The sequence below is a fragment of the Amphibalanus amphitrite genome, unplaced genomic scaffold (genome assembly GCF_019059575.1).
Source record: "Amphibalanus amphitrite isolate SeventyFive unplaced genomic scaffold, NRLGWU_Aamphi_draft 000420F_arrow, whole genome shotgun sequence".
NCBI classification, from domain to species: domain Eukaryota; kingdom Metazoa; phylum Arthropoda; class Thecostraca; order Balanomorpha; family Balanidae; genus Amphibalanus; species Amphibalanus amphitrite.
Genome location: NW_024881914.1, coordinates 64,547 through 80,645, shown reverse-complemented (window position 1 = coordinate 80,645; position 16,099 = coordinate 64,547). Strand labels below are relative to the sequence as shown.

The 16,099-nt window shown below is 55.8% G+C and overlaps 1 protein-coding gene across 1 annotated transcript; it reads right to left on the bottom strand.

Moving 5' to 3' along the window:
* Nucleotides 1-1,272: 1,272 nt before the first annotated feature.
* LOC122391057 (enhancer of split mbeta protein-like) lies at nucleotides 1,273-2,467 on the bottom strand. Its single transcript, XM_043384592.1, has 2 exons — nucleotides 2,319-2,467; nucleotides 1,273-2,129 (listed from the first exon to the last, which is right to left on the bottom strand). Exons 1-2 carry the CDS (start codon nucleotides 2,385-2,387, stop codon nucleotides 1,482-1,484), a joined length of 717 nt encoding a protein of 238 aa, XP_043240527.1. The 5' UTR covers nucleotides 2,388-2,467; the 3' UTR covers nucleotides 1,273-1,481.
* Between the last annotated feature and the right edge of the window lie 13,632 nt (nucleotides 2,468-16,099).

Here is a 16,099-nt window from a genome sequence, read left to right as displayed (position 1 = left end):
ATGCAATTATATGCAGCGAGAGCCGAGAACACATTTAATTTAATGTTAGTTATGGTTGAATGTGTAACATCGATGGTTCAATTTGTTTGAAAAATAGATAATAAGCGTTAGCATGCAATAAGCTTGACTAGAACTTGTAAGCTAAACGAAAATGAAATGATTAATTCTAAATTCCTTCTACACTTCGTTTATTTCTTATCCTACATCATCATTAAATTCTGCTTCCTATGCCGAGCACAAAGAGGTGTCACAAGCCCCCGTCCCACCAAAACAACATATTCCGCCTAATTTGTTGTCGTGCCGCCCGCCCCCGTGTCAACCGCCGGGCCGGGCGGCCGCCTGCCCTCCTGTCCCCCCCCCCCCCTCCCCGGCCGGTCGGCAGCGGACACCCCGCGTGCGCGGCGCGGCGCCGGCCCGTCCCCAGCCGGTCCGGCACCCGTGCGGCCGTCCCCAGCCGCGCGCCGCGGCGCCCCTTCAAGACGCCCGGCCGCCTCATTAATATGAGCCTGCCGTGCGGGAACGTGCCGGGCGGCCGGCCCGACCGTGGGAAGCGGCCGGCTCGCCCGTTCTCAAGCCTTGGTTGTGACAAAAAACGGCTGCTCATATCTCAACTGTCAACACAACTCTTGGCATTACCGAGGCGCTAAGGCTCACCGCACCAGCGTCTGGAGCGGTAATTTCGACCATCCTCGCGAATGTTAAACCCTCCTGTAGCCTCCACCGCGGGGTGCGCCGCCCGACCGCGGCGCCGTTGTCTCGCCGCGCGCCGGACCGGTTTCCCGGCGGCCCGCCGTAGAGGCTAAATGAGATTGTGTTTTGTTATCGCTAGCACGTGCGCGCCAATAGCTGCTTGGAGTCTAATGGTGCCCACCTGCCCGATTTTCTCACGGTTCGGCCGCTGACGTCACGGCTCCTACAGACGTGAAACCCAAGGAGCGATGATTCAGCGCGGCAGCAGTGGCGATTTTACGCCGGCGTCTGATGGATTTTCGCCCTAATGAGCGCGGGGGCGCTGCGATGTCGCGTCTAATTGCTTTTGGAGGCGACGACGCGGCGCGTTCCCAGGCTGGCCGGTGGCCGGGGCGGGCGGCCGAGGTCAGGGGTCAGGGGTCATTACGGCCACCCTGAGAGCGGCGGCGGGCCGGTGGAGCGCCCGCGGTGACACGGACGGGTGCCACCCTCCCCGCCCGGTGGCCGGTCTGAAACAATGCGTGCAGCTCGCAGCCACATCCGCTCAACAAACCCCAGTGCTATTTCCGGTGTAAACTCAAATTGATAAGTACGAGCAATATATTTCTGGTCAACATGAACGAATATCACAGCTGAAAAGGCCTCCGATTAAGGATATAATCTGTACACCTGTACAAACAGCCAAACATGTGGCGACAAACCCACAAACACCACAACGAACGGGCAATAAACTGTCGCATATCTGTGCGCGTATCACACTACCGCTCCCGCTGCTGCTGTGGCAGAACTGCCTACCACGGCCTCCAGACCTTCTCTTCATCCCCGGACACCAGCTCTTCGGGGCGGGGCGAGCCGCTGACCCGCGAGCTCGCCTCAGACGCCGACGGCGAGAGATCCGAGTAGCTAGCGGACGCCGCCGGAGACAGCTCGCAGTGCACCCGCATCGGTCGGTGCAGCGGGTGCGGGTGCTGGGTGCCGGTGGCCGGGTGCGGGTGCGCCGCAGCACCCGGCGGGGTCAGCGGCGGGGTGATGATGCGCGGCGCGACGGTAGGAGCCGGCGCCGGCGGGAAGCCGCCGTGGATGGTGGCCACCTTCTCCATGGCCTGCATGTACTTGGAGACGTGGTTCATGAGCCGGGCTGAGACGCCGACGTCGGCCGCGGGCCCGGAGGCCGCCAGGAAGGTGCTGACCTGCGAGGCGCAGTGCGTGAAGCCGGCCATGTAGCGCTCGTGCAGCACGTTCGGGTTGAGCACGCCCAGCAGGTGGTTCTGTTTCAGCTTGCGCAGGTGGCGAACCGTCAGCTCCAGCACGTCCGCCTTCTCCAGCTTGGTGACGTTCTCGCCCTCGTTGGCCAGCGCGTTGACCATCAGGTCCTTCAGTTCGTCCAGGTACTTGTTGATGCGCGCTCGGCGCTTGCGCTCCAGCATCGGCTTCATCACCTGCGGAGAACAGGAAAGGGATCGTAAATACAAATGTTCGCATTTCCACAAAATCGATGCAATACAGCAAATCACGATAAGAACCAGCAGACATTTCAACTTCCAAATTGCCACTCAACTCATTGGACGTTTCAAACAGTTCGCAGACGAAACAACAGCGAATCTCGTGGCAGATGAGACTGTATTTACCTTTCTGTATTGGTAAGTCCTGGAGAGTGGCTGCTCCTGCTCCACTTCGATCGGCGTGTTCGGCGCCATGATGTCCTCCGTCCTCAAAACTCTTTCGCAACGTCCAACCGCACACCTCTCCTGCCAGAAGTCAAATATCGGCAGCCACCCCGCCGCTACCCATATATATAACCTCGCGCGGCCGGACGAGCGAGCGTGCCGGCCGGGCGTGCCGAGGGGGCGGAGCCAGCTTGCCGCGTGCCGACGGAGCGTGGGAAAGATTGAGTTCCCACATAATCTTGTGTATGCCTTCAGGCGGGCATGCCGCCACAGCCGCGGCGGCAGCCTTCAGTCATGGCGGCCCTCGCCGCGCATCCGCAGGCAAAACTCCCGATAACTTCTGATCTATTCAACGCACAGCCACGATCCGGGTATCATTCGACAGCTCTGTGCGTCCTCTACACGCTCTGCAGGCTGGTTTGCGGTGCTGGCTGGCATTGTTTGGTCTTTGGGAGCTCGGACGACTGTGGCCGCGCGGCGGTGTCCGCCGGGACAGGTAATTGCTGAGCACACGTTACCGGCCGGAGGCGGGCGGCCGCCGTGGGAAAGGCGCTCGTGGATGCCTTCGCACCGGGCGGATCTGATTAGCGGCTCGGCGCGGCGGCGGCCGGCGCGGCGCGGGCTCACGCGCCGCCGCGCCGCCACCGCACGACCGCGCCACTATCGCCGCCGCCATCGCACGCACAGCGCACGCGCGGGGTGCGCGGGCGACCGGCGCGGCGCGGCGGAGCGCCCCAGGGCCGGCCGCCGCGCCGCCCGGGAGTGCGCCGCGCAGTCAACAATGGAGATAAATGAATGCGCGCTGCTCATTAAACCGGCACCGCGCCGGAAGTAGACTGGGCGGCGACCGATTCCCACGTTCGCATCGTCACGTGACTGTCACGTGACGTCCATTGACTCATTGTGCGGAGGTCGTGCAGCCGACGGCAGCGCGCGGGCTGATCCGGACTAATGGGCAGGTCGCGGCCGTTTTTAGAGGAAGCGGACGCGGCGACAGAGTCGATCTGCCAATTAGGCGGCACGCGGGCAGAGCTGCCGACAGCCGGTGACAGCGCGACAGTGGCGTGCATTGTTGCCAATTCGAGGCCGCTGCGCAGCGCGTGACCCGCGCCACCGCGCACCGCGCTGCGTGTCGGGAGTTGCGTGAGATAACTGCGCGCGGCGGCGCTGTCGGGGAGAGGTGACGGCACGCGCTGACGGTCGCCACCGCCGCTGACAAACAGCCCTCCCGGGCGGCGGCGGCGGCCTCCCGCGGGTGGGGACGGCGCGCGCACTTTACCGACACGCGCTCACTGTCGGCCGGCGCCGGTGATTGACGGGCCCAAAGTGGCCAGGATGGGATTGCGGCGGATCAAAGTCAAGGGGACGCGAAAGGTGATTATTTACTGACTTCTGCATGACTGGATTGAGACGCTTTAGGACTGAAGAGTACGGATGACGGACAGCCGCTCATAAGTGGCTTTTGTTATTGTAAGCGTGTCCGGTAATTTCAGCTAGATAACTATAGGTATGTTAACTTTTTAGGTAGATTTGATACGCCAAAATTATTACTGATAATGGTATCAGCAATGTAAATTTTTAAGGAGATCTAGAAAGCCCTTCTAATTATTATTACACAAATAAAACAATATTTGCCGATTGAGGCATCAAGTCATCGATTGAAATATAGGTACCTTGAGTGTGGTCGAAATAAGTTACAGCTGTTAGTGTGATATTCGGTTCCAAAAATTGCATTTGCTGGAGAGAGGCTATCATTTTATGTTACGATGAAGACGCTAAGTGTATTTGGATATAAAATGTTTCTTTTTCAAAGTAAGATAATCTATAGTGTGCTCAATTTGCACCGATTTCTATGGCTGTACTTGATTACAAATTATTTGCTGGAGGCTGGCAAAGGGCAATATGCTGAGAATCGAAGTGTTTTCAACGCATTTATCCTTTTGAAATATTTTTATGGTGCCTGAAGTTCACGACTGGTTCATTAAAACACTGTAAAAGCTGTGTAATAACAAAACAGACTTACAAGCATCCGCACCAATAGTTGAACTGCCAAATCAAGAACATGTTCACCTCAAACCGCAATCAAAGGCAGCACTTCCCGAACCAGCCCATGCTAATTCGTCTCTCAGCTCGTTTGTTGGTGTTGCGCCGTTAAAAGTTACCGGCCGAGCCAGTCCTGCTGGTTGCACCGCTGCACTGCCCGTTAGCACGCCACAACGGCGGCTGTTTCTCGGCATTATGGGATAACTGATCAGTGATCAGTGATCGGCAGAGGTCAGACGGGCCAGACAACTCGGCAGCCGCTAACGGGACGCTCCTACCGGTCTCTGCGATTGATGAGCGGTCGGGCAGCGGGCGATCCATGAAGCACCAGAGTCCAGAAATATACACCTCTGCGGGATTCTGAGTGAGCCAGGGGCAGGATAGTGGTAGCAAGGAAAGAGGAAAAAACGAATGAAAATATGCATATAAAACACATCATCTTATTTTTGTTCCTCCAAAAATTACTGCAAACGTCGCCCGTCGGTGTGTCAGGGAAAAAAAGACAATGTATTACTTTTGGACATCAAATTCATTGCAGTTGAAAATATTAATTTTAGGCTGCTACAATAATTGCGCAAAGAGATGTGTTGCGGACGTCTCTGGCTTTCTTGTGTGGACTGTATAGTGTTTGTTACGTCTCGCAGCATTCGGGTTGGCGGCCGGGGGAAATTGTGAGAGGATGTAGGATTAATAGAGGCAGTGAACGAATAATGAAGAAGGGAAGTATCTAATCGGTAAATAAATAAACACGGATGAATAATTTACGGATCAAGGTTCAACAGCGCCCGTCTCAGAGCGCACAAGGAGCACACCTCGCGGCATGCATGTTGGGTCGTTCAACAGCGCCCGTCTCAGAGCGCATAAGGAGCACACCCCGCGGCATGCATGTTGGGTCGTTCAACAGCGCCCGTCTCAGAGCGCATAAGGTGCACACCTCGCGGCATGCATGTTGGGTCGTTCAACAGCACCCGTCTCAGAGCGCATAAGGAGCACACCTCGCGGCATGCATGTTATGAAAGGATGACAGAGGATTGATAGGAATAGATAGGACCCGGCCACCGTGAGAACTGTGAGCTGCGCGCCGCTCTCCTTTCCTCCACTCGCCACTTCGGTTTCACTCACACCACCACCACTTAAACACAGTCTTCTAAATAGAAGAGTTCGCTATTGACCGAAGACGGCGAGATGGCAGCAGTACAGCACAGACACAGTAGTTAGAAAAGTTGGACGTGAGCGGCAGCAGAGCGCCGCCGTCCGCGTTTGAGAGCGAAGTGAACTCGTCGGCGACTAACAGTGAAGTGAGACCGAGCAGAGCCCGGTATCGGTTCAAATACGTGGCCAAAATGTCACTCGATACAGGGGTCGTGACGCAGAGCACAAAAAAGGCGGCCGGCACGCCGCGTCCCCTCACACACCCTTCCAGTTCCCAGGCCCAGGGCCCCGCCGGCCCCATTCGGAACAGGTGACAGGTCAGCCGGGTCGCAGGGTCACAGGGGGACGCCGTTCGCGGCGTCGATACGGCCCATTGCTTCTGTCTCAGAAAAAAGCTATGCGCGGCGACAGGTGGCCGCTGGGCGGGCGGCGGCCCGGCTCGGCGGCGGGACCGGCGAGGCGGGGTGACGGGCGGCGCGGCGGCGGCTCGTCTCGGCATCAGCGGCGCGACATTTGCCTAGTTTGTCGGCAACATCACTCCCCCCTGTGTTCGGTCGTACGTTCCGAACACACACAAATGACCGACAAACTTCTCACACGCTATTCCTATGACTACTCACTAGTAAGCGGCACACATGGACATCAGACATTTGCCGAGCGAATAAGCCAAGCCAGACCAGGCCGACCAACACGGCGCTCGTTCGCCATGCGTTGACTTTTCTCCTCTCGATTCGTCTCGTTCTCAGCTTCAATTCACTTGTGGTCCTCTACTTCATCGTCTTCCTCCTTCTTCGTCTTCCTTCATCTTCTCGACATCCTCCTTCTCCCCGTCTGCACAGATTCACTTGCATTCCTCTTCTCAGAAGCAGATCTTGGTGGCTGGTCGCGTGTACAGTTTCGCGATAGCCGTTTGAAGCTCGGCAGACCGGACTCTGCCACCCGCTGCCGGCAACACGCGGCAGATGCGGGCCAACGGGCATGAGCCCCGAAACATGTTTGGGTCTGCCATCAGCACTAAGTCCCCAACTTGCAGGTTTCTCTGCTCCTTGCGCCACTTGCTTCTCTGGATGAGAGTCCGCACGTACTCTCTTGTCCACTTCTTCCACACATGTTCCGCCACAGCTTGGACATGCTTCCATCGGTGTCGGCTGCACATGTCTGTCTTTCACGAGCCCTGGCGCGAGATGCCTCGAAGCGCCACCAAGCAGAAAATTATTTTGCGTCAGAACTTCTTGGTCTGGCGGCTCCGAGCTGACGTGGATCAAGGGTCGATTGTCGACCATGTGCTCAACTTCAGTGGGCACCGTCACAAGCGCTTCGTCTGTGAGCACCTGTGGACCCACCACCTTCTTCCGAGTGTTCTTCACCGATCGCACAATTCTGCCCCACACTCCCCCCATGTGGCTAGCAGCCGGGAGGTTGAAGAGCCGGTCAAGTTCGAAGACAATGAGCTTTCCTGCGATCTCCCTTTCCATGGCTTGCAGCTCCGCCTTTAGCTCGAGACAGCCTCCCACGAGGTTGGCGCCGTTATCGGAGAGTCTGACTGATGGTCTCCCTCGCCTTGCGTCGTGGTGTGGTGAGAGCGGAAGCAGATCACTCTTCCCAGGTAGCTCGTTCCCCAGCGCCCGACTGTGGGTTTCCTCCGGATAGCTTGTCCTCTGCAACCGTTTGAGTATCCAGATTCCGGCATCCCTGAGTTCTTGGGCACTGAGAGGCCCGCTGAGACGCGTTTCATCGTCTGAGGCGCATATGGCTGTGTTGTGAGTGAAACGTCTCACACAGGCCGCCGCTCGACGGTACTTGAGCCAGCACGAGCTCTTCATGGCGTCTGGTAGCACGGGCTGTCGTTGGGTTGTGAGTCCCACGAAGTTCTCTTCCTTCACTGCCTCTTGTCCTGGTCTGAGCGGGCTTGCGTCTTGCTTTGATAGCCGGTTTTCCTCATCTTGCCACAGAAGACCGCGGCCGCGGAGCCGATTGCAGTCTGGCGATAGCTCGGACGCGGCCAGCTCTCTTGAGCAGTCGTCTACAGGATTCAGCGTTCCTGACACGTGACGGCACTGCTCCTTTCTGGTCAGGTCGTCGTTGCGTTTGAGTCTTCGTTCCGTGGCTTCGAGCCGTTTCATTGCGATCCGTCCGTTGTCGGGGAGCTCCACCCGGTCTTCCTTCCGCAGCATGCCTGTTTCATACCTGTCCGGCGGCTCTTTTGTTTTGCCTTTCAGGATTGACAGCGCACGATCATCCTCCCGGGACTGTTCTACAGGCTCGTCGTACTTGGTCCCAAAGGCCTCCGTGCACCAGTCCTTCACGGTGGTTGCTAGCTCGTCGTCGCTGCTCTGGGCGTTGCGTTGCAGGAACATAACCTGGCGCAGGCTGCTTGGCTCCACTGCTGATATGGAACCAGCCAGTGCCCATCCAAACCCGGTTCTTATAGCTGCTGGCTGGTTGGAACGACCCACTCGTACTTCCTGTTGGAGAACGGCTTCCAGCACGTTCCCTCCGAGCAGCAGTTTCACTTCACCGCCATCATACTGCGGAAGTGCTAGTCCACGGAGATGTTTGCATTGCCTGAGTTGGCGGTGAGATACCGTTGGGGCAGTCACATTCAGTGATGGTACAGCCCAGGCTTCAGGGATTTCGATGTACCCTCTCTTCACACCATCGCCGAGCGCGCTGACCGTCAGGGTAACGCGTTCAGATGGTTTCTGAGCTCCGCTTCCCTCCACATTTTGGATGCAGAGCTGGCGAAGGTCCCCGGTGATGCCCAACTCCTGCAGGACGTCAGCGCTGCACAGTGACGTTTGCGCTCCGGTATCTAGCAACGCCAGCACGTCCTTTGATTTGGTCGCTCCGTGGACGCGAACCCGAACGACCTGCAGCAGTGTGTCGGTCTCATTGCTGAGGGAGGCTGCTACAAACGGCGAGTTGCATTTAGCTTGCGGATATGGTGCCGCAGCCGTTGCTGATCCGCTCGGAGAGTCTTCTTCCCTTGAGCTTCCGTCCTCGGGTCTCGCGTATCCTGAGCTTCTGTGTAGCATTGGATGATGAGTGAGCTTGCAGCCCTCCACTCCGCATTTCCGAGAGGATCTGCATCTCCTGGTCCAGTGGCCCTTCCTCAGACATGAGAAGCAAAGGCCGTTCTCGTACACCATCTCCATTCTCGCTTCCAATGTTTTCTTCTTGAATGACGGGCAGTCAGCCACCCTGTGATTATCGCCGCACACCAGACAGGGTGGCAGCGAATGTGGTTCCACTTCTCCAGCTCCATGAGTCGCTCCAGTCGCGAGCGCTGTCCTCCGCACCGCTCCTTCACGCTGCGTGCCGGCTGCATTCCGTTCCGACGTTCCAGACTGAACTGCCGAGAAGCTGAGGATGCTGACTTGCACCTGAAGCCATTCGCTGAAGGTCTTCAGAGTGGGTCGTTCTGGCCGTAGCCGAAACACTTCACGACCCCATTCTCGGGCCAGCTCATTCGGCAGCTTCTCCACCACCCTCCTGAGGTTCTCACTACTGGACAGATCGCTTGAATAGCCAAGATTCTGTAGGATGGTCACTGTGTTATGAACGATGGCGTAGAACTTTTCCATTGCTGGAAGATCCGTGAGAGCTGGTGGGTTGGAAGTGAAGATTTTCCTCAACTGACTTTGGATGATGTCTTCTTCTCTCCCAAATCTTTCTTGTAGGGTTCTCAGAGCTTCCAGGTAGAGGCTGCCATTGAACAGCATGCCTTCAATAGCTTGGGCTGCCGGCCCTTCTACTGCGTTCTGCAAGTGAGCCATTCGCTCTGAGTCCGATAGAGACGGCTGGTCGTGGACGAGAGCCTTAAATAGGCCGATCCAGCGAGGCCACTCCTGAGGGCTGCCTCGGAAGGTAGGCAGCGTCAGACGTGGTATACTTTTCACGAACGCTGATGGGCCCGGGACGTCACATCGCCGCTCGGAACCCAACGCTGTCACCCAGCTGGTTGGGTCCTGGTTGGCAGTTCTCGGCTGGTTGGCTATCGAAGAGGTACTAGTAGCTTTCGGTGGCGGCGGCTCGCGCCGGAGCTCTCCCAAACCACTGATCACGCGTTCTTGCTCTTGCTCGTTTCCCTTCCCGCGGCCGCATCCGGTGTTGTTTTGACGACTAGGCGCCACTTCCACAGCGACCTCATCTTCAAAGTCGTGTCTTCGTTCCCACTCCAACTCGTTGCCAGCGGCCCTCCAGAGACGCGCCTTCAAAGTCGCACGTTCCACTTCCTCTTCTAGAGCCCTTTCTTCCAGCAAATCTTCTTGTTTTCTCATCTCTCGTTCTCTTTCTTTCCTTGCTTCTTCCATCGCCCGTTCTCTTTCTTTCCTTGCTTCTTCCAGCATATCTTCCTGTTTTCTCATCTCTCGTTCTCTTTCTTTCCTTGCTTTGAGATGCTTTAGTTCGAGAGCTTTCAATTCCGCGGTGATTTCAGCCTCCTTGAAAGTGGCTGAAGCCTTTGAGCCTCGTGATATGTGAGACCCGCACACTTTGCTTCCTTCCTCAAGTTGCACCGATGGTAGGGGGAGCATTCCTGTGCGTGACGCTGAGCGGCTCGCTGATGGGCGAGTTATCGCCTCTTCAATTCTTGCGACCGTTTCGGCGTGCCGTGCTGTTATTCTTGTGGCGTACTCCTCCGCTTCTTCCAGCTCGCTCACATCTTGCAACTTCTCTACAAACTCCTCATTTGCCTCCATGACGGCGTCCAGCGTTGTGTGCAGCGTCTCGAGCCGCTTCTTCAATTCCTCTTCACTGGCTCGCCGCGCTATTTGCGCGTCAGCCCTGTTACACGAGCGTGTGAACATGGCCGCCTTGCGACCGCGATGAAGCTTTAATGCCTTCCGTTCAGCGGTGATATCTCCATCCTCTCCTCCTGCAGGGTCGCAGTTCTCTGGCATCGTCTCCCGGTTCTCCGTCTCTGTCTCCTCTTGCCCTGCAGGCTCGCAATTCTCAGGCGTCGTCTCCTGGTGCTCCGTCTCCATCGCGTCTTCCATCGGTCCACGATGCTTCTCAATTCGACTGACACGGTGGGAGCAGAACTTATCGACGTCACGGACGGTCGTTCACGCACAGTATCGACTTATTGTACATTCTCTTCTAGACTTCTTACTTTCTTAGCTGATACCATCCGGCCCGGAGGACCAGCGAATGTTGCGGACGTCTCTGGCTTTCTTGTGTGGACTGTATAGTGTTTGTTACGTCTCGCAGCATTCGGGTTGGCGGCCGGGGGAAATTGTGAGAGGATGTAGGATTAATAGAGGCAGTGAACGAATAATGAAGAAGGGAAGTATCTAATCGGTAAATAAATAAACACGGATGAATAATTTACGGATCAAGGTTCAACAGCGCCCGTCTCAGAGCGCACAAGGAGCACACCTCGCGGCATGCATGTTGGGTCGTTCAACAGCGCCCGTCTCAGAGCGCATAAGGAGCACACCCCGCGGCATGCATGTTGGGTCGTTCAACAGCGCCCGTCTCAGAGCGCATAAGGTGCACACCTCGCGGCATGCATGTTGGGTCGTTCAACAGCACCCGTCTCAGAGCGCATAAGGAGCACACCTCGCGGCATGCATGTTATGAAAGGATGACAGAGGATTGATAGGAATAGATAGGACCCGGCCACCGTGAGAACTGTGAGCTGCGCGCCGCTCTCCTTTCCTCCACTCGCCACTTCGGTTTCACTCACACCACCACCACTTAAACACAGTCTTCTAAATAGAAGAGTTCGCTATTGACCGAAGACGGCGAGATGGCAGCAGTACAGCACAGACACAGTAGTTAGAAAAGTTGGACGTGAGCGGCAGCAGAGCGCCGCCGTCCGCGTTTGAGAGCGAAGTGAACTCGTCGGCGACTAACAGTGAAGTGAGACCGAGCAGAGCCCGGTATCGGTTCAAATACGTGGCCAAAATGTCACTCGATACAGGGGTCGTGACGCAGAGCACAAAAAAGGCGGCCGGCACGCCGCGTCCCCTCACACACCCTTCCAGTTCCCAGGCCCAGGGCCCCGCCGGCCCCATTCGGAACAGGTGACAGGTCAGCCGGGTCGCAGGGTCACAGGGGGACGCCGTTCGCGGCGTCGATACGGCCCATTGCTTCTGTCTCAGAAAAAAGCTATGCGCGGCGACAGGTGGCCGCTGGGCGGGCGGCGGCCCGGCTCGGCGGCGGGACCGGCGAGGCGGGGTGACGGGCGGCGCGGCGGCGGCTCGTCTCGGCATCAGCGGCGCGACATTTGCCTAGTTTGTCGGCAACAAGATGCGAACCTTGCGCATTCACCATTGCTGCATAACTTGGATGGTCCACACCACTGACCACCACCATGCTGCCTGCATTTAGACCTTAACCGTGTCATTAATTGCGCTAATGACGTCTTATCTGCGTGGTGTAGGGCCCATATCAGGCCACCTCGCTCGATGACCGGTCACAGTTCAGCGGCTGCCTCGGTGTAGCCGTGATGGACCGACGACCCCTCCATGCCCTGCATGACCGGAACACCGGCAGGTCGGCACCTCGGCGGTCGCAGGGCGTCCATATCTCTGTGTGCCGGTCAGCCGACTGGTGCACGTGTCTGCGGTGCCAGCGCGGCAGAGCCCCGCGGCTAGCACGTGCAGCGATGGCGTGCACGCGGCCCGCCGCCCGTTCCCAGGCTACCTCTGAGGGCCGCCGCTGGGCGCCGCATGCCGCGCCGGGGCCACCGGTCAGCAGATCGCCGAAATGAGCCCCCTGAGCCGCACTGAGCCGCTGTGAGCCGCTGTGAGCCACCATGAGCCGGCTGAGCCGCCGCAGTGGGTACAGTGGCGCTCCCACGGTCCTCCCGAGCCGCAGCGCTATTTGAGGTGCCGCTGCTCGGCGGGCAGATAAATCGGAATCGGTGCGGGTGCCTGCGAACTTCTCTGAATTGATTTTATATCTGTCCTGGTATTGGTGCTGCCGTGGGCTGCGGTCAGAGCAGGTCTCTGGGAAAAGATACGGACTGAATTATCGTAGAATATTCACATCAAAGGAAGGCAAATCCTATTTGATAAATGCATTCTTTAAATCAACCACAGTTATGATGTGGCATCAGAAGTGGGCATTCTTTTTGTACTCGATAAAGCTCGTTAAGCAAACATTATATCTCAGCGTTATCGCCATCTTTGCCAGAGCGTAGAAATATTACATGGCTTTATTTAGCAAGAAGAAAAAAACGCTTTGCATGCGTTTGCCTTAGCTTGAAGGACATAACATTGGACAATTGAAACCATCAAATTGCAATTGTTTTTTGAATTATATTGCCTTGCCTGAATAATCAAAACTGTGGCAGGTGAGTATAAATTAAATGAGAAATACCAAATGCCATGCAGGGAAAATGTCAGAGGCTTGTTCAGCCAATGAAATAATAGAATGATTGAAAAATACAAAATAAATTTGCTTACAGGCAGCTGAATGGTGTTCAAATACTATCAGCAGCCTCTAACGTTCCACATATGTATATTTTAAATGTGCTGTGGTCAACCAAAGTCTCATGAATAACGTAATGGGTTATCTAGTACTCTATGGTCCAACCCTCTTGTAAGTGGCAGACATAACGGGGGTTTTCATGATTTTCTATCGCTATGGAGTGAGACACATTCTTTATAATGAATGTGCTAGGCAGCCCGAACAGTGCAGTTTCTGTTTGAGGCAACCATCGATCGATTTTTTCCATGGATTTTCCACTTCTTATTGAAACAAAATAACAGGTGAACATTCAAATATTTTATGTGTGTTAGATTATTGCCTGTGTCAATGAGTTTATTTTAGGTTCAAGTCGCTCCCTATGACTTGACATATGTATTTTTCTTGTTGTGGTTCAGTGTTTGCAGGTATGCGCATTTTTGAGGAAACATTGCACCTTTGCTTACAAGTAAAATAGTGGCTCCCAGCACGCGAGAATCAACATGTTCTTGTATCTCGTCACGTGTCACCTAAGCCTCATCAGGAAGGCCAGCCAAGTCGCATTAAATCATATCTGCTGGATGTGTCGCGTGGTTTTTAAGCCAATTTATCTACCGAAATGGAATCACCCGGCCTCTTTTGGCTATCTTGGGTATCATGAGGGTGGGAAACACACATCGATTATAATAAGCATTATAATCCGGCAGGACCAGGAAGGCCCAGCTGGGTAAAATATTCGACTTAATGAAGAATAAGAACATGAGTATTTTTTTTTGTCACTGACGACCAACACTTGATAAAATTGGACTGAGGTGTTGGTATGCCTTTGACGATGGATGGGCTTTGTCTTACTGCGGGAAATAGCATTACGATTGCGTGCCGAAGTTAAACTTTTGTCAACAACGCGAGATGCTTATCACTTATGAATGCGCAATCATTTACATCATCGTTTCTCATATCATTCATGTACCCACACTGCGAAAATTGCGATTCGTCAGTATCTCGACTAACGTAATGAATTCTCAGGCTTTATAATTTCATTTTACTTTTCCAGACGTTCTACTTCAAATAGGCATATGGCCGGGTAAAAAAATTGAGTGCGCATGTGCGCAATTCAATGGCATCTCCTTTCTCCACTCCGCTTGTTCGTTCTCCGTGCCCGCTGTCTGTCCGTCCCACCGATCCTGTCTCGTGCCAACCCGTCTGACCTGTCCGGCCCGACAGCCGACAGCCTACCCTCGCCCTCGGCGGTGCCACTTCTCCTTTCTCGCCGTCCGCTGCGTCCCTCCTCTCCCCTCCCTCCGCCCACCCTCTCAGCCGTCTCCGGTCGGCAGCAGTGCCGCGGGCCGCCCTCCCTCCGATACCGCCGCCGCCGCCGCCGGTCAGCCGGCGGCCGGCGGCGGCCAATCGGCAGCCGGGAACGTGCGCGCCGCCCGGCCGGGTCAGCGGGCGGGCGCCGCGCCGCCGCCGCCGGCTGAGCCGGATGCCGCCGCCCAGTGAGCGCTGCCCGCTGACGTCACGCGCCAGGCCGTGGGAACGACTGCAGGTGCGCCGGCCTGCAGCGGCGGCGCCGAATTCCAAGCCGGCCGCGGCGCGGCGGTCGGCCGCACGCCGGCCGCCGCCGGCCGCGAGGGCACGTTCCGGTTTGGCCAGCGGTGACACATCCTGGAGTTCGGTGGGAGCGGGTGCGGCGGGCCGACGGGAAAGTGCCGGCCGTTGGAGGGTCGGCGGAGGGTGGTGGGAGTGGAGCGTGACGGTGGGAGCGGCGGCACGGGGCCGGCACGAGGGGACGCCGGGGGAGGATGGGTGGTGGAACGTTCTCGGTACGAGGGGAACCGACGAAGACTGTTTTACTGCGGGTTATTTCTCAGATGAAAGCAGTTGAAGAGGAACAAAGGAAAGGGACACCCCTTTCCTAAAACTGCATATAAAAACAATGTCAATGGGGGGAATGGGGTAGATGGCCTGCTAACATAAATGTCAAAATTAAGACGATCTAGATTCTATAGGAAAACGTATACCTTAAAGAGGTTAGGGTCGGATGAAGAATAAGAGGCTTAATGGGCGGTTCATGCGCATCATGCGTCATAGTTCCCCCAATTCCTTCCATCTTACCGCATCAGGCGCCTCGCTCTGCACCCGAATCCGCCGGATTTGTCGCTAACGCTCACTGGTATGCGTCACAATCGTCTACAGCAGTTGTGTCTCATCCTCCCTAAAGCTTTATCTCCGCCTAAACATTCTCCACAGCATTGGGACCAAGCATCAGCGACATAAACCAAGTTCCCAACTGCTAAAGCGTCTCAAGTCATAAGCAGCTAATCTGGCCTGTGAGCAGCTCTCTGTCATATGGCACTGGTGAGCGGCCCTGTAAGCTCCTGGTTACCGCGCTGAGCCTGAGTGGTGTGCCGTGCTGTGAGGGACGTCCGTTCCAAAGTGCGCGTCTGCTGACCGGGCGGAGGGCCGGCCTGTTGACACTGCTCGCTCCGGGGGCGGTTTGTTGAACCGCCGTCACGTCTGGGTGGCTGCCGGCTGAGATGGTTAGTCGGAACCCGGCCCCGAGTCGTGGAAGTCGTGTTTTATACACAATGGAGGGAGGAGTAGGGTCTGTTGCAGCGTAGTGGCAGCTTGGACTTCGTAGCACAAGAGACACCCTTTTGGCCTTTTATGTTGACTACTTCCATCAGTAAAAATAAAAATGTTTCCGCTAACTTCTTGGGTCCCCTAGCCATCTAAGGGATCCCAAAAAGCTAGCGGAAACTTTTTTTTTTTTTGAAAAGTTATTTGCCCTAAAAGTGGCGTAACGTCATAACGTGTTTGAAGCATGCCTACATACTACACAGCACATACGACTTCGACTTATGCCAAAGAAGTTGATATGCCAGCCATTTGTAGGTTGATAGCTGCGTAAGTGGAAGTTCGTCCAGGTTATGCTGCCCCTTCGGATTGGATATTTTTTTTTTAACTCGGATCGTGCAGTGCGCAGTTCATACAGTATCAGACCTGAAATCGAACATTCCCATGACTCTAAACACTTTCCAAACAAATGGGCTCAAACTGAGCAAGCCATTATTACAAAAGTCATAATACGCATCCATGTGATATCACGATGATTTGCCGCTCCTCTGTCA